This window comes from Mustela nigripes, chromosome 13, assembly GCF_022355385.1.
Source record: "Mustela nigripes isolate SB6536 chromosome 13, MUSNIG.SB6536, whole genome shotgun sequence".
Lineage (NCBI taxonomy): Eukaryota > Metazoa > Chordata > Mammalia > Carnivora > Mustelidae > Mustela > Mustela nigripes.
This window is the reverse complement of record NC_081569.1, coordinates 35,752,494-35,777,047: the sequence shown is the minus strand read 5'-3', so window position 1 is coordinate 35,777,047 and position 24,554 is coordinate 35,752,494. Positions and strand designations below refer to the sequence as shown.

At 35.3% G+C, this 24,554-nt stretch overlaps 2 protein-coding genes across 4 annotated transcripts in view; one reads left to right on the top strand and one right to left on the bottom strand.

Annotated features, from left to right (window-relative positions):
* The window catches only part of CCPG1 (cell cycle progression 1), a 39,099-nt gene extending 30,793 nt beyond the window's left edge, over positions 1-8,306 (top strand). The window contains exons 7-9 of the mRNA XM_059371960.1: positions 1,118-1,239; positions 3,794-5,199; positions 7,488-8,306. Of these exons, the coding sequence (XP_059227943.1) occupies positions 1,118-1,239; positions 3,794-5,199; positions 7,488-7,677 (1,718 nt within the window). The 3' untranslated portion in view covers positions 7,678-8,306. The remainder of the gene's footprint in view (positions 1-1,117; positions 1,240-3,793; positions 5,200-7,487) is intronic.
* Positions 8,241-24,554, bottom strand: part of PIGB (phosphatidylinositol glycan anchor biosynthesis class B) — a 41,521-nt gene continuing 25,207 nt past the window's right edge. For all 3 annotated transcript variants that reach the window (XM_059371961.1, XM_059371963.1, XM_059371962.1), the window contains 6 exons: positions 21,199-21,250; positions 19,677-19,888; positions 19,018-19,082; positions 11,463-11,676; positions 9,375-9,555; positions 8,241-8,830 (listed from right to left, as the gene is read on the bottom strand). In XM_059371961.1, coding sequence (XP_059227944.1) covers positions 8,693-8,830; positions 9,375-9,555; positions 11,463-11,676; positions 19,018-19,082; positions 19,677-19,888; positions 21,199-21,250 — 862 coding nt within the window. In that variant the 3' untranslated portion in view covers positions 8,241-8,692. The remainder of the gene's footprint in view (positions 8,831-9,374; positions 9,556-11,462; positions 11,677-19,017; positions 19,083-19,676; positions 19,889-21,198; positions 21,251-24,554) is intronic.

Below are 24,554 nucleotides of genomic sequence, written 5' to 3'. Positions count from 1 at the left end.
TGTTTGTGATTTGGCAAAAGTTTTCCTTAGTGTTTTTCAAGATTATCAAAGAAATTGAAAGTTAGCTTCTTTTAGCAGTAGGGGAAGACATAGTAAACTTTCATTGCAAAATCCTATGTTATAGTAATAATATGTCACTTGGTAGATGTTAAGGTCAAGGTTGCCAAATGCCTTTTGCCTTATTTTTTGATTCAGTGTTGTTGTGTTTTTTTTTTTTTTCCTTTCTCTCATGCATGAGGCATGTAGCAAGCAGCATGTGAACAGCATGTCTTGGCAAATTAACATTTTGGTTTTTAGGGTTAAAATATAGAGACTCCTAGTTGGTTTAAGACTTTACCACTGCAGGGATGAGGTTGGTGGTACTCTAGTACAGACCTAACTAATGCAGAACTCGTAAATGATTTGGCTGTGAGAATGGTGGGTAATCACAGGCAGTTATTTTCCTTGTACTTTTTGGGCTGTGTAACATTGTTTACTAGGCAAAATATACTGAGAAAAAGATAGACGTTTTTATTTTTCCTTATTGACTTACATCCTATGAATAGATTCTATGGTTCCTTTCCCCGTTGAAGACATTCTATGGTTCCTTTCCCCGTTGAAGACAACACTTTATGTCCCTCAACAATCTCTCAAAAACAACAAAGTTGAGTGCCCTCGATATCGTAAGATTAGAAACAGTGTATAAGTTTTTAAGTTTTTTTTTTCTTTTTTTTTCCCTAAGGGTAACATAGGCTGGCTTGTTTTAGTCAAAAGGATAGTGAAGTGCTTAAACGTCCCAGGGTGTATGCTAAATTAAAAAATATACATTAACCTTGGACTGATTTTTATTAACATTCATCTGCCACTACTTGTTGAATGACACCATGAGATTTTACTTATTCTTTTGTTTATATAATAAGAGTTTTTATACAACTGTGAAATGCTGGCCTTGAAGAAAATGATCCTATCCAGATTAATTAATTAAATATATAAAGATTAAATGTTTTATTTTATGTTTTATGTATTATATATATTATATGTTTGGTCATTATAATGTTTGTTTTGTGTGTGTGTGTGTGTGTGTGTGTGTGTGTTGTGTGTGTGTGTATCCCTAACAAAAATTTTCACATTTTTTCAGGCACAATTCAGATTCAGAAGCGTCAGCAGTTAGTCAGAAAGATACATGAAGATGAATTGAATGATATGAAGGATTATCTTTCCCAATGTCAACAGGAACAAGAATCTTTTATAGATTATAAGGTATGTACTACTAACAAACTTTCTTAAGAAAGAATTGTTAGCCAATAATTATTGGATTGTTCAGATAAAAGTACAAAGCAGATTAGTGAGGCAGTAATAATATTATAATAATTGTTGATTCCTTACTGTGTCCTAGTCACTGCTGTGAGTACCTCACATACAGTACTTCTCTTACTGCTCACCACAGGCCTGTGAATTAAGGAAGTATTAGCTTCATTTCATAGATGGGAAAGAGGTTCAAAAAAGTTAACTTTTTCAAGGTTAGCAATTGGCAAAGCTGAATTTATCTGACTTCAAGGGTGTTATTTCTAGTTACTATAATTAACATCATTTTAAATTAATAGTATTAGAAAACATTGTTATTAACATTATTTTTACAGAACTAGCAAAACATTTTCAGTGAAAAAAGAGTTTGTAGTCCCTCTCTAAGATCTTTCCTTGATCAAGGGAAATAATCAGTGGGTCCTTTTTCTTTGGTTTCTTGTTAGGCCTGATGGAAGAGACAGCATGTTACACTTGCCTTCCTAAACTCACCTAACACCAGCAGGACTGTGCTTTCCTTAACACCTATGTGGGTTTATGAGGACCAGTGTAATAGCTGGTCTCCTCTCTGGTTCTTCATAAGAAAGATATAGGGCTTGTAGATAAATTCACAGTAGAAAAGTAAACTGTTCCTTTTTCCTTCCATTCCCCCAAATTTCCCTCACAATTTATGTACCCCTTACAGGGTTATGATTATATTTCTTTAGAAGACAGAATCCCACTTGATATCTGGATTATTTTTTCAGGCAGGGACTACTGAAGTTATTTGTAAATAGTGTAGTTTTCCCCAGCTTGATCAAGTGATGTTATAAAAAGAGTAGGCATTTTCTTCTTTACCACCGTGGTTTCTGGTTCTGTAGGATGATGTTGGCTTTTAGGAGACTGACCCTACGTAGATCTTCCTGAGTCAGTTCTTGGCAGGCCTTTTAGCTCCATCTATTAAATGTGGTTTGGATTTTGAAAATCTTCATGGGAGACCTGCCTGAGATTTACTTACCAGGCACTTTAAGATTATGGAGTTTACTGAATGCAGAACATACCCTCCAGTCATTCTGTGGTCCCTTGTGCTCTTGCATTTAAAGATAATGCTACATTAGTCTGTACTACTTCATGATCCACTTCTGTTGGATACATGAAACTTGTTTCCTTTTACATATGGAGAGTAGATGAAATGATTATAATGAAATTTAAAAAAGCATTTCTTTAGAGAGAGGCAGAGAGTACAAGCTGGGTGGGGGGTAAAGGGTGAGGGAGAGAGAGATTCCCAAGCAGGCTCCAGTGTCCGCCCCAACTCAAGGCTTAATCTCAGGACCCCAAGATCATGACCTGAGCCGAAATCTAGTTGGACGCTTAACCAACTGAGCCACCCAGGCACCTCTGATTATTGTGAAATTTTAAATTTTTATTTGTTTTTTAAAGAGTAATGAACCAGATAGTGAACCATTCATTTCAGATAGTTATTTTTCAAGTGGAAATACTGTCATTCTCCTAAAGGACATTTTTCTTTTGTTTCTGTATATCTGATTTTCTGGTCTGATTCAAATGGGATAATGGTAATGTCTTAAATTAAGCAAAATTTTATCATTTGCTGATTTATCTATAAGGTATTTTAACTGACTGGATAATGCTCTATTAGCCTATTTAAGCATGTTGTTTAGTTTCTTGCTGTTTTTGTGAAATTTTGTTTCTAATACGTAGTTGAAAAAGATATTCAAAATTACTTTGAAATGCAGCAAAATATCGTAAACCTAATTGAACATGGTTTCCTCTCTTTCAAGGGTGCTGATTTCAGAGTTATATTGCTAATCTGGTGATAGTCTCTTCAGAAAATGATTTGAAATTGGAGAAATTAGTTATAAATGTTACGAAGATTGAGTCCTCTAAGTAGTGCTGAGAGAACTAGGACGACTTACCTGAACTTACTTTGGGATGTAAATTTGCACAGGTTGAAGATACTTCATATAGAACTAAGATTGTTGAAATGTTTTCCTTTCAAAGAGTGCAGAGAATATAAATAGAATTTTTTAAATCCTTAAGTCATCTCTAGCTATAATTTTCCCTTTTATAAAAGATGATCTCTTTCACCCAAGGGTCAGAGAAGCCTTTAGTCCTGCCTAAATTCTCTTTAGGAGACTTCTCAGGAGAGATTGGAGTTCTGTTGTCCAAAGATAGACCAGTCTCCTTTTCTCCCGACTTGTAGGTGGGCCGAGAAACCATTAGTCTTTCATATAATTATATGGGAAATAATCATTAGTCACTAATAAACACTAATGAGAAGTATCCCTAGCTCTATTTTTAGAAATGAACCTTGTATTTTCTGACTTTTATGTATTGAAATACATATATATACACTCTATAAATATAAATATATATACTGCATAAAAGATAGTCTCTGCAGAAGAAGATACTAAAAATGTTATGAGTATTGGTTACCTAGGGTTATGTTTTGAAGATTTGAATTGAACTTTTAAATAAAGCATTTGACATTTTTCTTCTCTTTCAAAAAACTTAGTCTTTGAAGGAAAATCTTGCAAGATGTTGGGCCCTTACTGAAGAAGAGAAGATGGCTTTTGAAACTCAGAAAAAGAACCTTGATACAGAAAATCAGCATTTAAGAATATCTCTGGAGAAGGAAGAAAAAGCCTTATCTTTATTACAGGAAGAGTTAAGGAAACTAAGAGAACAGATTAGGATATTGGAAGATAAAGGAACAGGTACTGAATTAGTTACAGAAAATCAGAAACTTAAGCAGCATCTGGAAGAAGAAAAGCTGAAGACACACAGCTTCCTTAATCAGAGGGAAACTCTTTTGGCAGAAGCAAAGACGCTAAGGACGGAACTGGAGAGAGAACGACTAGTAACTATGGCTTTAAAGGTGGAACTCCAGCAGTTAAGCTCTAGTGAGTCATATGGCAACCCAGACTCTCCCAATGTATTGACTGAAAAAAAGGAAATAGAAGTCCTACGGGAAAGACTTACTGAACTGGAGCAGAAGCTAACCTTTGAACAGCAGCGTTCTGATTTGTGGGAAAGACTATATATTGAGGCAAAAGATCAAAATGCAAAACAAGAAACCGATGGAAAAAAGAAAGGGAGCAGAGGAAACCACAGGGCTAAAAATAAATCAAAGGAAACATTTTTGGGTTCAGTTAAGGAAACATTTGATGCCATGAAGAATTCTACCAAGGAGTTTGTGAGGCATCATAAAGAAAAAATTAAACAGGCAAAAGAAGCTGTGAAAGAAAATCTGAAAAAATTTTCAGATTCAGTTAAATCCACTTTCAGGCATTTCAAAGATACCACCAAGAATATCTTCGATGAAAAGGGCAATAAAAGATTTAGTGCCACAAAAGAAGAAGCAGTGAAAAAATCAACAGTTTTTAGTGAATATTTACATCCACAGTATAAGGCACGTACACAAAACCAGAATAAAGGCCCTACTACGCAAAGAGAGGGAAGGAAAGAAAAGCCAACTCACTTTGAAGAATTTAGAAAAAATACAAATTCCCAGAAGTGCAGTGCTGAGCATGACTGTAGTGAAAATTATGATTCTTTCAGAAAATCTTGTTCTGGTGTATTTGAATGTGCTCAACAGGAATCCATTAACCTTTTTAATATGAAAATGTTGAATCCTGTAGGGATAGATGAGTTTAGACAGTTAATTGAAAGGTATTTATTAGAAAAACTGGATAGTTTTCATCACTGGAAAGAACTTGATCAATTCATCAATAAGTTTTTCCTAAATGGTGTCTTTATACATGATCAGAAGCTCTTCACTGACTTTGTTAATGATGTTAAAGATTATCTTAAAGACATGAAGGAATATCAAGTAGATAATGATGGAGTGTTTGAGAAGTTGGATGGATATATATATAGACACTTCTTTGGTCACACTCTTTCCCCTCCATATGGACCCAGGTCGGTTTACATAGCACCATGTTATTATAATAGCTTTTGACATTTATAGATTGGGTAGCAAATTTAATCATGTTAACATCTTGGAATGTTAAAGTACTTTTTGTAAAGAAAAAAAGTGCAATTTGTAAAAGTACCTTATTGCCAGAGAATTTAGAATAAATTAAGTCAAAAGATAACAATTTTAAGTTAATAGCCGTTTCAAACTGAAAATTTCATATAATCAGTTTGACTTGAGCAAATGGTTAAATTCTGCCTTAAAAATGAGTTAAGGATATGTAAATCCTATTTTAGCTCGTTTCTTTTCATTCTAGTTTATATGAAAAGGTAATCATCTTAAGTGAAATGATTTTTCTTTCATCTTTTATTTATTTACTCACTTTGGGAAGCTTGGGTGAACAGTACAGAGTTCACTCTGAAATTGGAAGAGCTCATATGTAACAATTTGGATTGGCCCACTTCTTTGTCTATTCCACTTACCAACTAAACTATACTTAATATGGTTATTACACAATTATTGTTCATAAAGGTAGGGCAAACTTAGTAAGTCACAAGTTATAATGTATGTGCTTTATATACATAATTTCTAAAAATAACTATCAATTGCTTATCAGCTTTATATTCTGTAACATGAAACTTGCCTAATCTTCAAATGTTAGCTTTATTTTTTAATCTTTGAGTTAGTTATATATGTCTTTTTGAATAAATGTAATGTGTCTATAAAATAATGAGACTGATTCTGATGTCTTTAGTCTTTAACTATATAGTACCTAAATGAGCAAAACATTGTGAGGCTGCCCTGACAAAACATGGAAAATTCTTGCCATCAAGGAGCTCACAAGCTTTTGGAGAGTTAGGTAACAATAAGACATTAAATAGAGGTATTGGAGGCACATTGTGTGTGGTGGCCTCAGCCTGGAGATGTTTGGGAAAGTTTCAGGAGTGAGGTGGTCTTTGAGGTGAACTTCTTTAAACTGGTTATTGAAGGAGAAATGAGAATTTGCTAAGCAGAGCAGGACATTCTACTCAGAACTATATTTGGAGATATGAAGACATGACACTTTAAGGAGGCAAGGTAGTGCTGGGGTATGAAAAGATACAGATCTTTTGTGAAGATCTGAAGGATCTCTTTATGCTAAAAGACTTGCCTCATTGCATTTTGGATCACTGACAACAGTCTGAAATGTTGGTTGGAAAGAGTGAAGCTAAAAGCTAGATGGTGGTCTTTGAAAAATTACAGACATGAGCTGATGAGTATCTGAACTATCTGAACTAGGGTAATAGGAGTGGAAGGAGACAGATTTGAACAATATAAGTAAAATTGGTGGTATATCTTGTGAAAGAGAAGTAGAAAGTAACAGTACCAGATTTCTGGTTTGGGTCACTAGTTGGATAGTGGCATCACTAAGATAGGGATACCAGAGGTTTTGGGTTAGGGGAATTGGAAATGAGAATTGTGCTTGTAGGTATCTGTTAACAGCCAAATTGAAAGAATTAGTTGGCCATTAGTTATAGGACTCCTTCTAGCCCAGATTGTGTGTGTGTGTGTGTGTGTGTGTGTGTGTGTAGATCATCTAGGCTGGGTGGTATTTTCAGACTCCTGGGGCACACTAACACGTACGGGGTTGTAGAGAAAGAAGGCTTAAGAATACTGAAATGTGATGGCAAGAAAATCCAAAGATCATCTCAAGTGAAAGGAGTATATATACATGTCTCAAATGCTTTAAACAAAGAGGAAGCTGGATTTCATGGTTGTGAATTGGGTGGCCGTGAATGGCATTATGGACTGTTTCAGTGAAGTAGTGACAGAAGTAGCCTGATAATATGGAGTTTGAGGAAAGCAGTATATACATACCTTGGGCTGTGGCTATAGAAAAAGAAACTTTCTTTAATTTGTAAGAGATGTATACATATTCTTCAGTTTGTAAGATATCTATACATACATGTAAGGGATGAAGCCACTGGGAAGAGATTGATTTTAAACTAGAGGAGAAAAAATGGAAACACATCTCATTATTTTATTGTCACATTTCTATTTATCTGTTGAGTATTTCCCCTTTTTACCACTATAGTATGTCTTTTTTTTTTTTTTTTTTTTTTTTTTTTCCCCTGTAGGATGAAAGTATAATACTGAATCTTTTTGGTTTGGTTGTGTTAGGATTATACTTCAGATTAATTTAACATCCTTTTTCAGAGTGTTCAGATAATAGATTAATGGAGAAAAACATTAAGATTGTGTCTTGTTTAAATTTAACGCTAACATAGATGAAAAATGTGTTTACTGCTTTCAGTCGACCAGATAAAAAGCAACGTATGGTAAATATTGAAAACTCCAGGCATCGAAAACAAGAGCAGAAGCACCCTCAGCCACAACCTTATAAAAGGGAAGGTAAATGGCATAAATATGGTCGCACTAATGGAAGACACATGGCAAATCTTGAAATAGAATTGGGGCAGTTACCTTTTGACCCTAAATACTGATCATCATGATTAAGTTAAATTAGAAAATGGTAACAGAAACATGGATGCTTTCTACAATGTTTGGTGTTGAAACTAAAATGAAATTATCAAGATAATGTCTTTCTGTCATTTCTAAGTATCAGTTTGATGACTTTATTACTCAGAAGCATCAAGTAAAAGCTTACTAACTTGCATTTTCCTTGTAGTTTAGCTTTGCTGAATTTTTTTTTGGCACTGGAAATGTTCAACTGTAGTTTTAAGGAAGCTGGGCATGCAACATATTTTGTGCATGAAATGTCTTCCTTTCAGTGTATGAGCTTAAAGCAAGCTCAAATCCTATGACAAAGTGTAATTAACACTGACATTTGTGTTAAATTTGCAGTAGAGCTTGAAAAAAATACGTTGTGATGGAATTTCATCTTTTAACATTTTATAATCTTACACTTGCTTCTTGTCTTTTTGTGGGTTCAAGAGCCCGTTGACTTGTGAAGAATATGCTGCCTTCCTATGAGCTTGCTGACTTGTTCTCTTGTGAAATTTCTTGCACATCTGAATATTGTGGGAGAAACAATAAAACTACACCATGAGGAAAACTAAAGGTCTTTATTTAAAATCTGGTATTTGTATTAAAATTTTTATACTTTGTGATATTTATTCATACATTTCCTCAGTAGTAATATTTGGTAAAGCAATTCCAGTGGTTTTTGCTAGTTCCACGAATCTTACCCAGTGTTTACAGGCATATTTATGCAGCATCTAAATATCTCTACCCAGCAATGTCTGTTTCTTTAGGAAAGTTTTTTTTTGTTGTTGTTTTGTTTTGTTTTTTTAGATTTTATTTATTTATTTGACAGAGAGACAGCAAGAGAGGGAACACAAGCAGGGGGAGTAGGAGAGGGAGAGGCAGGCTTCCCAGCAGAGCCAGGAGCCCAATGCAGGGCTCGATCCCCGGACCCTGGGATCAGCTAAAGGCTGCCGCTTAACATCTGAGCTACCCATCTGAGCTTTAGGAAAGATTTAAACACAGTTCAGAATTTCATCTTTTGTTGAATGTCCCTTTTAATTTCCGTTCATAGACATATATGTGACTTCCAGTTCGACCTTCTGGCAAGTGAGTGTGGAAGAACACAGCAGTTCTCTCATAGTTGCTTGAAATTAGGAAAGTGCTTATTTCCTAGAAGTAAATAAATGTTTAAGTAAATAAAGGCTACATTTTCTGAGTACTGTTTCAAGAACTTTAGAATGACCTGATTTGTGCCTCTACCACTTTTTTTCTTAATAAAACTATAGTTTCTTTTTTAATTAATTAATTTTAGAGAGTGAGAGAGTATGCAAGCAGATGGGGGGCGCAGAGGGAGAGGGAAAGAGAATCTTAAGCAGACTCTGAACTCACCACAGAGCCCAGCACGGGGCTCAGTCTCATGACTCTGGGATCATAATTATAAGATCACGGCCTGAGCCGAAACCAAGAATCAGACATTTAACCAACTGTGCTACCCCGGTGCCCCAAAGCAATATAATTTCTTAATAAAAGAATTAACTCACGGTAAGTAACATATATATCTTGATAGTTATAGAACTGGGATGGATATTGACCAGAGGAAAGAACCAATTACAAAATATGGGGCTTGAAAGAGACCATAAAAAAGTTGTCTGTTTACCCAAGTGCTAAACCAGAGGTAAAATAGTGACTTTTCCCCTTTTTCATATTACCTTACCTCCTCTAAAATGCTGAAGATGATCAAGTGAGTAGGCAATGTTGAATCATTGTGAAACTCTTTATCTAGCCAGTTTAAGGGATTCAGATAGAATATATCTGCTTCGTCAAGGTACTGACTTTTTCCAGTCAGGTCTGGGGGACACTGGAGAAATCTCATTGGAAGTGGGTAGTGGACGTGGCTGTGAAGAGAAAGTTACCATAATAGTTACAAGAAGTTAAAAAGGGTGAAAGTTTAACAATTACTCTCAAGACCTACCATGTTCACATAACAAAATGTGAAGCCTAAATCTCCGCTGAGTCCCATTAAGGTGAAGAAGCAAGATTTTAATGTAGTTTTCTCAAAGATGGACAATAGGATTGTTATACCATGTGCCTATGCAGCAGCAGCATAACCTTCAAGTCCAAACTAAAGCATGAAACTCCACTTTAAGGTGGGATAGGAAGTCAGCAGTGTGGGAGACTTTGAATTCTCCAACATCAGTATGCTTTTCCAGGAATGGAAGGGGCCTTTGGGATGAAGTGGGTGACTTCTTAATAAGAGAACAATTCCCCATGGGCTTAACTGGCAAGGTAGAAAACTTCATGAACAAGAAAGGACTCTTGCTCTCTTCCCTTTCACATCCTTAAATAAGTTGTTGCTGTGTGGGGTTTTTTTTTGTTGTTGTTGTTCTGTATTTATATAAATAAGATTTAGTAATAGAGAGCAACATATGTTCACTGAGTAATGGTTTTATTGTGGCATAGAAAGACTAGACTGTGTGTAAAAAAGATGGATTGATGGAATTATGACAATTTAAGCCAGTTACTTGGGTCCTGCAAAAGCCATGTTTGTAATTGCCTAAGGAAAAATAAACACGTGATAAAGGTTTATGTTATCTATGAACTGCATACAGAGTAAATTTACACAAGACCTAACACTTCATGGCTTGTATAATTTAGGAGAGGAAGGTCTTGCTTCAGGGAGAAAACCAAAACAAGACGAGAAAAGTCCTAAGTCTTCTACTCTGAAGGAGACTTTTTTTGCTGCATTGTGCAGTTTGAAAAATATAAGAGGAGAACTTGGTGAACTACTCAAAACCTAAGATATCAACTATACAGCCATGTATGGAAAGCATCTCTATGCCTCTAGAATTCCTGTTCTCTGCATTGTTACTGCTAATGTGAGCACAGAGGAAGAGTGAATATCCCACTCTCACCTCTAGTTTTTTTTATATAGGAGGTGAACCTCAATTTGAAGGGATACTTGGGTCTTACATCTAACCTGTGGCTTTTGCTAGGCAGTCCCAACTTTCTAATTATGTTTTAATGATTGGCATTAATGATTCAGTTGAGTATTCCAAAAGTGTTAAATTATCTTAAAATGATAGCAGCTTTGATAGTTGATGTTAATGTTAGTTGTAGTTAATGTGCACATGGAAATTTAACTTCAGACTGTTTAAAGCCAGGCTAAGTAGATGTAGAGCTTTTTAAGGGAAAGCAATTTGCTTTGCTCATGTTCTGTTAGTAGGCAACTGGAAGCACAGGCCCAAATGGATTTCTTTTGAAATGTCCTGCATAGTTAAGGCAGTTTTAGTGTTGCATTTCTCAGAAATATGTAATTCAGGCATTAGAATATCATCTAATTGAATTTCCTAATTTTTATAGGTGAGACAACTAATATAAAGAGATTTAAAAAGACTAGTATAAGACCAGGGAAGCAGTCCAGCAGTAAATCTGGAGTAGAATCTAGTGTTTTGAGTTTAATTCAAAGTTTTAAAAATGGAAGATGTATTACAAAGATTTATAGTAAGCTCAATGATAACAATTTTACTATGGTTACCTTCAAATGATCTACAAAATATTTTATATTATACTATTTTATAGTAGATCATTTAAATATGTCACATTTTTAAAATAAAGCTTACTTAAAAGTTGTATATGATTTTCATTGACATAGTTTAAATGGCTTTTAAAATTCAGTGAATATGGATAAAGTTTCAGATTTCTTAAGTCATTTGAACAGTTATCAAGTAAACTCAGGAATCTGAAAGGAATTTTTAAGTAGTTTCATTTTCTTAATAGCATGTAGTGGAACAACTTCTATTACCTATAATAAGGAGTAGAGTGGCAAGGCATCATTATAAATACTGAAGCTGAAGATTTATTTGGTTTATTGTAACAGAGTTCTTGAACATGAGTCATGACATCAAGAGTACCTCGTTGATGAACTAAACCAGTATACAGGGCAAGGAGCATATTCGATAAAAACAGGAAGCTGAGTGCTGGTTTCTTCCATGTTTTCAGGTGGTTTAGTGAGTACCCTGTATGAAGACAGACATGAACTATAATACTGGCATTCTTGCTTTAGGATAGCTAAGCAAACGTTAACTGCAAATACATTTATAAACCTTAATGGAAGTAGCACAAATTGAAATAATGTCATGGACAAATAAGAAGCAATATGTCATCTTTATAATTTCTCTATTCGCTGTCATTGTCCTCAGATCTTGACATTTTTCTTGGAAAAAAGAATGGAAGGATAGAGGAAAAAGAATGGCTAGGGAGTCCAACAGACCCAGATTTGAATTCTAACCCTGGCACAGGTGTCTTCTTTTACTTTGCTGAGCATTATTTTCCTCATCTGCAAATGGGGTAACAGTAACTTTTCCAAGTATTAGGAAAAAACGTACGTCCAGTGCTTATCCTGGTACATAGATCATTTGTCTGTCTCCTCTCTTTAATCTCCCAAGCGCTAACAATGGATTGTGTACATATGTGGCAGAGTATCCTCTGAGAAAAATACACCACTGGGAGATTTTCAGAAGTTACTGTATGTATGGTGGCATGGGTATCTTCTTCTGAAAGAAGTATGTCTTTTCTTTTACTGTAGTGTTGGGCAATTTGGAGATGTTGAACAACTTATTTTTAAATTTGTAAAAGTTATTCTTGCATGTGGCAAAAACCCCAAGCAGAATAGAATAAATGAAAAGTAAAAGTCTCCCATCCCCTTCCTATAGTCCTCCTCCCCAGCAGTAGCCACTGATAATGAGCATATAAGGATCTATTGAAAATACCCTTAAAAAAACAGGCCTTTGGGGCGCCTGGGTGGCTCAGGGGGTTAAGCTGCTGCCTTTGGCTCAGGTCATGATCTCAGGGTCCTGGGATCGAGTCCCGCATCGGGCTCTCTGCTCAGCAGGGAGCCTGCTTTCTCCTCTCTCTCTGCCTGCCTCTCTGCCTACTTGTGTTCTGTCAAATAAATAAAAATAAAAATAAATCTTTAAAAAAAAAAAAACAGGCCTTTGCATTGGAAAAGAATGAGCTTATTAATGAACTTGACATTTTATTCATACCCCACATATACTGTTTTCATGGAATTTCATGGAATTTGGGTATCCAGGATCCAGTCTGTGGCTTGCCTGGAATTTTAGCACTAATTCCCACCAGGGCTAAGGCACTGTTTTCCATGATCATCACCTAATTGACTGCTTCAGCTGTTTTAGGTTGGCTCAATCACTGAAAATAACATGAATAAAATTAATTTTGAACTGTTCCCATTTAAGGACACTAACATGAAGTTGGCCTAGGAGGGACTATTTCAAAAACAGGAGTAAATTAAGACCTGTAATTTACTTGATTTACATCTAGTACTTCATGTAAGGACCTACTTTATAGCCAGAGGTTTCCATTGAGGTTAAACAATAACATTGTTTTTTAACCCTTAAACTGTCCCTGCTCCCTTTCCCCCAGGGGACTTACTTAAAAACAAGTCCTGGAAACCAGCCTCAGGTAAGAAAGCTCAAATACAAGGGTGGGTCAGGCCAGGTGGAGACATCCAGTCAGTGGGGGGCACTTACTGTCTTCTAGCTAATTTGGTGGTGGGCTAGTTTCTATGGCTACCGTGGGGTGAATTGTAATTCAATCAGTCACCTGTGTGTGGCCAGGTCCAACCCCAAGGCCTTTGCTCCATACAAGTTAGTCTGGAAAGCAGGGAGGGGTGGTCCTCTCTGTAAGGGGCGGCCCCGACCCGTCTATTTGACGGCAGGTCTGATTCTTGATGCTTGGCAAGAAATAAAGCTTTGCTTGACCTTCGCTTTGTATCAGTCTCACTCCTTTAATCACAGAGCCATTATTGAGGCATAACACTTCACATTGTCTGAAGACACTCATTCTTTCAACTTACCATTGTCATAAATTTAAAAAGTATATATTAACATTCAGTTTAGGAAAAACTAAAGATACCTTTTGTTGTACACTTAAATATATCTTAATTAGGTATGGTGCCTTTATCGCTTTTCTTTTATTTCTATTCATTGCTTTGAAGATTATAAATAATATATTGTACATAAGTAATATATAATTGAAAATAATAAAATAACTTCATCTATTCCAAGACATCTGATACCTGCCACTTACTTGATAGCCGAACCAAATTTGGCCAAGAAATCTTAGAATTTCATTCCTCTAGGAAATGTTTTAGATATCATTACCTATAGTTCATTCTATTCATTAGTTGGAATATCACACATCTCTCTCGTTACTACTACTAGAAATAGCTGATTAGCCAAAGCACATTTTAAAAAGTGTGGTAAAAAATGCAGGAAGATCAAGAAAACTAAACCGACATGTACAATATATCTAAATTTATGTTTGCTATGGTAAAATAAGGAACCTACTAAAGTTTGAGAACTATTTGAGTTTTATTAGAATTGAAATAGGATTCCAGGAGTTCTCTTATCTGTAATAATTCTAGTCACAGAACTAATAGACCAGCAAGCTTAAGAGCTGTGCTTTCCTGAGTAGATGGGAAAAAACTAAATATACCTATTGGCCTCAGATTACAAAAATCTACATTAAAGCCTATCCTGGCAAGCCACTTTAGAAGACAACTTGCCCTCAGGAATATTCAAATGAAGTGTTACCTCTTCAGGTTGCATTTGTGAAATGTTCACTCATCCACAGTCTTTTCACTCACTAAATGTTCCTTGAAAGCTTTTTTAAAAATGGGCATTAGGGATACAATGGTATGGTGACTGATCTAAAACTGGAGTGCACGGTGGTAAATTCTGTAAAAATGGCATTTTGGGTAGAATGCTGGAAGAAAATGTGCTTGTATTTCCATCTGGTTCAGTACGATGGAGTCTTAAATTAGGTAATGCTTTTATTTTATATTTTCTTTGTGGTGATAGTAGGATGGATCTTTTCAGAGAGAACTGAATCTCCCTATTATTTGGGGAAAAAATACACAGAAAATGCTGGGAAGAGGAGGAAAGAAGGAACAGTTGAACAGACTTGGATTTGAAGACTTCCAGGGATTTCAAACTGTCTGACACTGAACATTCTCCAGAGAATTGCAGAAACTGGAGCTGTTAAAGGGAGAGATGGAAATACATTACAGCTGCAGTGCTAGTCTGTGCCACAAGAGAAGCTTAGGATTCACAGTTTACTTACAGGGAAGCAGTATGGTTTCTTCAGTATTTAAAAAAGGTAACAAGATCCTGTAGCTGCTGTCTACCAAGTCTACATAACTATGTACAAATAATAATGCAGATGCAATTCTCACTGCAAGGATCCACCCTAGAATGAGCAAGCTTCAGAATGGGATAGGCAGCACACTGTAATGTAAGCATCATCTAACCTGAAATGTGAGACCCCTCTCCCAATTACTGAAGATTCTGTGAACACAAGTTTTCTTCTGTTCTGTAAACCACTTAGGGAGATCTTTTGGCCTCATGTAATTTCCAAGAGAACAAAGACCTCCTATGAACCTGGGTTCATAGGAATTCACACACCTTCACTTCACATACAGCAGTCCTCCCTTCTCTGCAGGGGATACATCCCAAGACCCCTGGGGGATGCCTAAAACTGCCAGTAGTACAGAACCCTATACTCTTAACAGCTATATAACAGCTTAATAGTAACAGCTATTATTAATAGCTGTATTAGTATTACTATTAGCTACTATTACTATTACTATTAATAGTTATAATTGTAACAGGCTGTAATAAAAGTTAAAAGAATGTGGTCACAACATTTCTTATTGTACTGTAGCCATCTTCCTTGCGATGATATGAGACGATAAAAATGCCTATGTGATAAGATGAAGTATGGCAAATGACGGAGGCATTGTGATGTGGTGTTAGGCTACTACTGACCTGAGGATAGGTCAGAAAGGGGATCATCTGCTTCTGGATCTTGGTTGGTGCAGGTTACTAAAATTGTGGGAAATGAGGACTGAATAAGGGCACGCTACCATAGTAACTCTAACTCAAGCTAAATAACATCCCAGAATATTTAATTTGCTCCTGTTACCTATGCCAACAAAAAGATACATAAAAGAGGAAGTTCTTAGGAATTTGTAAGACTGATAATTATCTCTGGGAAATGGAACCAGATGATTAGAGGATGACACTATAGGGTTTTTTTCTTTTTATACCAGGAGTTTATTTTTATAACAAACACACTGGGTTCTTATCCAATCACGATCAGATCACTGTTAAAAGTTTTAAATCCATCATGTCCCAGCTGACTCTTCTCCAGAATAAAATCTAAAAACTTGAGTATATAAGAAGGCCCCGCATGAGTTGGTTCCTTCTTTACTCAGCCATATATCCTAATCATCCTATGATTTATCTTGATACACACAGTTACTTTTTAAGTTTTGGATACTTGCTATTACAATGTATTTTTAAGCAAGGACTGATCAGTTCCTTCTTACCAAGGTAAGGTTCATTGGAACGGAGTGGATGCGAAAGTTAAGGACTGTACATTACTGATCCCATCAAACACAGGGGTAGGAAGGGTGCACCCTTGTTTTGACAAGCCTTGACAGAAAATCCAATCTAAAAGCCCAAGAAAAAGATTTCTACCAAGTCTTACCAATCAGAGATGTTTCTCTGGGAAAGCTGTTCAGTTAACTTAATTCAGCATTTACATGAAAAAAAAAGGTGGTTTAATTCTGTGATGGAACATACAGGAGAATGGGCCTGGGGAAGAGAAACTTGAAACTATTACGAACAGTAAGGAGAATATTGGGCACAGAGATAGCAGGAAGAATTTTATGTTGCTACTTCACTAAGGAAATAAAGCTATTTTCATATAAGTCCTAAGAAATGCCCAAAACAAGATGTTTTAGGGCTTTATTACCATTTTATTTAAAGAGATAAATTATCAAAATAACCACCTGAAAGAGTGAAGGTGCCTCTGAAGAGAAGAATTGGAAGGAGGGCGGGGTACCATTGTTTTTTTTGTTTTTTTGTTTGTTTGTTTGTTTTTTTTAAAACAAACATATGAAATGGCTTTTCAAATAACGTGCATGTGCAGTTTTGATAAAACAATTAGTGTATGGAGAAACAGACTAGCAAGTCTGTGTTGGCCACTGTGATAAAAACAGATGAAGCAGATACCCAACCTAAAATTAGTAGCAGGTGTTGGAAACCTCATCAGCGCAAATTACAAGAGGTTCAACTAAAAACATCAATCCTACTAGACCAATGGCACCTTTCTTTTACAGATAAGGAAACAGAGGCACAAGGTTATACAGTTCACTAAGGATCAGAGCCAATTACAGAAGGTACGTTTCTCAGAGTTAGTCCTGTTCTGGATAGAACTGAGGGAAATTCAAATTAGGCAAGAGAAGTTACTGTTGATTGAAAAAATGGCTGCAGTTATCACTCTTCATGTCCAATCTCTACCTGAGCTTGAAGTTTCTTTCTCATCTCTCGAATCTGGTCTGGCTTTGCGACTTGCTTTGACCAAAAGAATGTGGTGGAAGTGATAGTGAGACAACTACAGACACAGTAAGTTCTAAGCAACTGAGTTTTAAGGTGTCTATTATAAAGAAATTGCTGACTGAGTTGTTAGGTTTACCTAAAAATCAGGTTTTTAAAACAGGCCAAAAAAAAGAATAAAAACTTGAGATTTAAGGTACAGTATAACTCAAGATTTCATATAGTTAGAAAAGACACAAATTAGGCCATTTAGAACAATTCTGAAAAGAACTCTTATCTGACATTGTTCCTGAACATCCAAAGACTAATGTCCTGGTGAGCTCACTATGGACTCTTAGTGGGAATACAAGTCTCTTCAGATCCAATTCAAGGACCTTAGGAATGTGTCCAAAGGAGGGATCACATTCTTTGAGAAAATGAGGGGTTTTGCTAGTTCTCAGTCCTTTAGGGATCCTTCTGAGTGGACAAAATATGGAACAAATCCTGATTCTTGTTCATTAGAAGGAGATCCTCTTCAAACCTCATCAGCATTTTATCTCAATCTTTGGAATTGGAAACAGGTTACCAAGAATGTGCCACTTAAAAGATGCATTCTTTTGGACTGGGAATGAGGATTCAGACAACCCAGTCTTTCTCTAAAACACTCTGTAAAGACATGGCACAGAAGTGGAATGCTAGAAAAACCTTAAATTATAAAAATGAAATGAAACCAAGTTCCTAAACTAACTGAATAACACACACAAATATTTGACTTCTGGACTTGATTTAATTATAACTCAACTCCAGCTCAAGTGGTGGTAAAGAAAAATTTTAAATCTGAATAGTGATTCATGAGCAGATGTGCAGATTTGCTCTGATGAATCCGCCCACTATTCTTAAGACTTGACAAATAGCTGTTCAATGCCTATAATTTGTGCCTGCATCTATATATGAAGTGAGACTATAAAGTCATAACACAAATGAACTTTGGTTTCAGCAATTCAGATGTGTCAAATATTTGGATGTGTGTGTGTATACATATATAAGTTATATATGTGTGTATATAAATTATATATGTATTTGTATATAAATTATGTTTGTATCTCAGTTGAAGACAGTACATATAGCTGAGATAGTGTATACTTGATCAAAGCTGGCTGCTTAACCCAGTGGATGGTTTGGTGTTTTGTTGTTTTTTTTAGGTCAAAAGTTTGATATCATTAACTCCCTAGTTTTTTCCAGCCTCCAGTCTCCATTGTATACGTATTTCTTCCCTCCCCAGTAGTGATTTTTTTTTTTTTTAATATTTGAGGGAAGCCAAGTCATTTATTCTGAATTAAACTTGAAGTTAATAAAGTTTCAATTCATATTTTTTCCAAAACAACCAATGTAAAAATTCACTTTCTCCAGAGATCAGTGCTATAAGACTTTGTAGAAGTCACATGTAAAAAAAAAATTATTCCAAAAGACCTAGTGGAAAAATGGAGAAAAAGCCAAAAATAAAATCAGAGGCATGGATCACTTTAAAAATTGCATATGCATTAGAGTGAATCTTAAAGTGGTAGATGTGTATGAAGAAGCACTAAAAAGTAGTTTCAACAGCTATAAATACATTGTTCATTTGTCAAATGAAGAATTCCATAGTTTAATCATAAACTTAAAATGCTATTATAAAATAGATTTCATTACTTTAGAATAAAAGAGTCCTACAACCAGAAACACCACCACTGAAAGGTCCTTTGGATATTAAATCCTTATTTTTTTATATCACATTTTAGGACATAGGAAAAAGTATATTTAGGCAGTAAAAAGAATACTGGAGTAGTCTACCTTGTAATTGAATAGCAACTCTCATTTAGTTTAGTTGAAAATGTATTTTAGTGTTTAAGGAAAATTTATTATCTAACCTATTTCTACATAAATGCAACTTTTTCTATATTAAACAAAAATACTTACCACAGAACACCATACAAAATGGTAAAACTGGATAGATAAACCTAAATTCTTTGTGGCTCAACATGCTATAATAAAAAAAAAGATATTAAGAGAATTACATGACAACTTGAGAAGTAAATATATTTAAAATGAAATATTAGCAATCTGTTTTTCTAAATACTGAGACTGAATTTCCTGCTTCAGGATGCAGTCTCATTATTTTTTAGTTAAAAGATGATGAAGTGTTAAAAGTAATCCTAATATTTGATGTCAATGTGAAATTCTAAAGTACAATTACATTCTAAAAAAGATTTGTTACCAACCCAATTAAGTCATATTACTCAAATTTGGAATAAAGATACATACATTTTCATTTAAAAATATTTCTCTAGTCCTTCAATACTTAAAATTTTGGTAGTTTCAAATTTTAAGAGCAAATGAAGTTTTTTCAACTCCTTGAAAACTGAATGTAATCCTTGTCAAGCAAACTATACATATCAGAAGTATTCATTCTGAGCATCAGCATAATTATTACTTTTTCTATCTGCTAAATAATCTCCAGTAATAAATCATAAGAGTCAATACATATCCAGAAGATAAACAGTTTACTTTTTGAAGAATTTAATTTAAATTCTTGGTAACATTAAATAAATTAATTACTTGAACAAATAAAATCTTACCTATAAACTAGCAGTGTCCATAGCACAGTTACCAAAAGTATTCGGTACCTCTTTGGGGCCAGAAAGCAGCCATGAATAAAGAAGGGTAAGTGAGTACCCAAGACAGCTGGAAATCCTTGACTAAAGTACCAATGCCATGGATGAGAACCATAAAATGTTCCCAAATTCTGAAGCACGTTAAATTTCAAAAAGTTATATTGAACCAGGGTCCACTGGCATAGTTGATGGAAAGAAAATAGAAATATATTAGTGCCAAGTATGAATCTTCAACATTAGGGAATTTGGCAGAATCTTGAAGTCTAAAAACCAAACAATACTTTATATTAATAATTTTGATTAATTACAACATGAAATCATTCTTTATTCATTTTTAATGTTCTAAGTTTTAATTTATAAAAAAGTTGTTAATTTATAAAAAAAACTAGGTTTCTGCAATTCAAGAAATCATGAATAAATGTTCGTATGTATTTTGATAATGTAAGTTTTACATACAGTAAATGATAAAGAAGATCCTCAAAATAGGTTTTGTATGAGTATATGTGTTACCCATATTAAAAACTTTATAGTTTATGATATCACACATTAAAATATAAGCCTTGAGAACATTACCTTTTGAATTGTCACCAACAGCAACAACAGTTCGGTAAAAACAGCAGTTAACAGTAAGTGCTCATTTCTGCCAGGCAATATTGTAAGCATTTACATGCATTATCTCATTTAATCCTTCAACCTTATGAAACAGGTACCACAGTTATTTCCAGTTAAGGAAACTTCTCCAAGGTCACATAGCTAATAACGAAGGCACCAGGTTTCAAACTGTGGCAACCTGATTCCAGAGCCCCTAAGTGACTTAAAATCAGGGAACTTAAAAACAACCAAAGGCCATAACCAACAGTCATTACGTTAAAATGTCAAATCAAATCCTTGAAGAGAGTATTCTGATTAATTTGGAATTCTGAATGATTGAGTTCAATTAAAGTTTAAAAATTTAACCTTTGTATCAAACCTGACTAAATTGTACAAACTTGACAAAAATGCTATAAAATGGGACTCCTTTTAAGTTCAACTATGAATATACAATTCTGTTTTATAGAAAACACAGCAAATTGAATGAAAGGCATATGCCAATAGTTTTTTTTTTTTTTCAATGTATCCCATAAAATTTTTAAAAAGTGATTTGCCTGTGTTCCCAAATATTCAGAGATTAATAATAGGTCAGGTTGAGTTTTTAGTGTAATAAATGGTTAGATTAAAAATAGCTATTAGCGGGGCGCCTGGGTGGCTCAGTGGGTTAAGCCGCTGCCTTCGGCTCAGGTCATGATCTCAGGGTCCTGGGATCGAGTCCCGCATCGGGCTCTCTGCTCGGCAGGGAGCCTGCTTCCCTCTCTCTCTCTCTCTCTCTGCCTGCCTCTCCATCTACTTGTGATTTCTCTCTGTCAAATAAATAAATAAAATCTTTAAAAAAAAATAAAAATAAAAAAAAAAATAAAAATAGCTATTAGCTTAATGTATTTTTACTTACTTGACCAAAAAAAATACGATCAACTATCAGAGACAAACTCAAAGTGACAAATCTGAAAAACAAAATAGAAGGGTGATTAACACTCTGAAGTTACAGAAAATCCAATATTGGCATATGGCTTTTACAAATGCTTGGCCAACCAAAGTCACTTTAAAAATGCCTTACACTTTTGTCAACTGAATATGGATTTACACGTTGAGAGGTCTTTCACAGATAGAAGCTGTATTTGTTTATTTACTTATTTTTAGATTTTATTTATTTATTAGACACAGAGACAGAAATCACAAGCAAGCAGAGAGGCAGGCAGAGAGAGAGGGAGAAGCAGGCTCCCCACTGAGCAGAGAGTCCGATGCAGGGCTCGATCCCAGGACCCTGAGATCATGACCTGAGCCGAAGGCAGCGGCTTAACCCACTGAGCCACCCAGGCGCCCCTAGAAGCTGTATTTAAGGAAAGTTTCTAAAAGTAATGAACACTGTATTATCTATTGCTATACAACAAAGTACCCTAAACATTGGCAAATTAAAACTATGAACATTTATTACTTCATTGTGGGCCAAGAATCCAAGTGGAGCTTAGCTGGGTGTCCCTGGGTCAAAGCCTTTCATGAATTATCAAAATGTTGGCTGGGGCTAGAGAGTTTCATCTGAAGGCTTGACTGGTGCTGGTGGGGAAATCTGCTTCCAAGCTCACTCAACATGATGTTGGCAGAGCTCAACTCTCTCAACATGGATGTTGGCAGAGCTCAATCTCCCACACATGGGAGATTTTAAAGACTTTTAAAGACTACCTCCTGACATGGAGACTGGCATCCCACAGGGTAAGTCAGCAAAGAGAGAGTAAGATGGGCATCTAACATGGATGCCAAGTCCTTTAATAACCCAATCATGGAAGTGACATCCCTCCTGCCACGTTGCTATTTGTTAGAATTGACTCAAAATATCCAGCACAAGCTCAAGGGAAGAGGATTATATAATAGCATGAATATCAAGAAGATGGGGTCAGTGGGGGCCATCTCAGAGGCTGCATACTATAAACATATACACAGAAAAACACACTATGTATGAGTATAAGCCTTCATGAATCATCACTGCATGGACACAACTGTGTAACTGTCCTATAGACCAGGGTATGGAGCATTAGCAGCACTTCAAAAGGCTCTTCTATCTTTCCAACCAGTCAATCTCCACTCCTTTCGCAAAGAGGACCACTATCCTGGTTTATGATAGTTTAGATGTTTTACCTTTACTGAATTTTACAAAAATGAAATCACACTGTAGTATTCATATCCCATTTCCTTCAATCATGTGAGATTTAACCACATTTTTTGTATGTTGCAGTACTTCATTTATAATACTATATAGTATTCTTCTGAATTACTATGCCACAATGTATTTATTATGTTGATGGATGCTTTTTTTTTAAGCTATTATGAACAGTGCTATGAGCATTCTTTTTTTCCTTTTTTTTTAATTTGACAGACAGAGATCACAAGTAGGCAGAAAGGCAGGCAGAGAGAGAGGGGGAAGCAGGCTCCCCGCTGAGCAGAGAGCCCAGGACCCTGGGATCATGACCTGAGCCGAAGGCAGAGGCTTTAACCCACTGAGCCACCCAGGCGCCCCACTATGAGCATTTTTTTATGTGCCTTTTGTTTCCCAAATATATGTACTTATATTTCTGATGAGTATATACCTAGGATTGAATTACTGGGATCCAGGGTATAAGTGCAATCAGCTTTAGTAAATTCTTAGTTTTCCAAAGTGGTTGTATCAGTTTATATTCCCACAGGAATATATAAAGGCTCTATATCCTTTCAGGCATTTGGGTAGATGTATACTAGGATGTCATGGTGGTTTTCATTTACATTTCCTGAGTGACTAATAAATAAGGTGAGTACCTTTATACTTCTTGACCATTTAAATATCTTCTGAAGTGCCTGTTCAGGTCTTTTAATCAATTTTCTATTTTTCTTAAAGATTTGTACAAGTTTTGTATATAATTGATAGATGTTTTTTCTTGGTGTTGTGTTTTATACTACAAATATCTTCTGGTCTGAGGCTTGCTTTTTCACTCTTAATGGTGAATCTGATGAACAAAAGTCTTGAATTTTAATGTATTCAAATGCATTTATCTTTCCCTTTATAGTTAATACCACATTATACTTAAGAAATCTCTGCCTGTCTCAAGGTTATGAAGATATTCTATCACATCTCTAAGAAGAACAATTCTTTTATCTTTACATTAATATCTATATTTCCCTGGATTTTAATTTTTTGTTATGGTGGCAAGTAGGGGTCCATATGGATATCCAGCTAATTATATATTTATTGAAAAGACTTACTGTACTGCCTTATCACTGTTAATCATAAATGAGTGACTTTATGTCTGGGTCTGTTGTTGGACTATTATGTCTCACCAGTCAGTCTATTTGTTTTGCACTGATTCTAAGTTGTCTTAATTACTGTAACTTTGTAAGAAGTCTTAATATCTAGTAAAGTCAAGTCATCCAACATTATTTTCTCTAATTCTTTTAATTAATATTAGTATTTTGCATTCCACTTAAATATTTAAAATCAGCTTTATCAGTACACACACACACACACACACACACACACACCATACTGGGCTTTAATTGGAACTCCATTGAATATACAGATCACAGTTTGGGGAGAGTTGATGTCTTTAAAATATTGAGTCTTCCATCCATGAACATGGTATATTCTTCCATTTATTTAGGTCTTTATTAGTTTCTCCCAATAATGTTTTATACCTTCCTGTGTAGACTCCTTGTATATCTTTTATTATTTTATTCATAGAGAGAGGGAACACAAGCAGGAGGAGTGGGAGAGGAGTGGGAGAGGGAAAAGCAGGCTTCCCACCGAGCAGGGAGCCTGATGTGGGGTTTCATCCCAGGACCTTGGGATCATGACCTGAGTTGAAGGCAGATGCTTAACCAACTGAGCCCCCCAGGCACCCCTTAATTTTTTATTCTGACTAATTTCTGACTGAGAAAAATTGCAAGGATAGTGTGAAGAATTTTCATATATCCTTCACCTAGATTTCCCAAATGTTAGCATTTTACCATATTTTCTTTATCTTTTTCTTTCTATTTAAATATGTATTTTTTCCTGAATTGTTTAATAAGTTGCAGACATCATTCACCTTTATCCCTATACTTCCTAAGAACAAGAAAATTCTCTTACATCACAAATAATCAGAAACCGGAAATACAAAGTTTTTATGGCTATCTAATTTACACCTTGTTTAGATTTTACCACTTGTCACAATAATTTCCTTTATACAAAGAAAAACATTTTGTTTTTTTTATTATTATTTGATGTGTTCACTTGTGTATCTC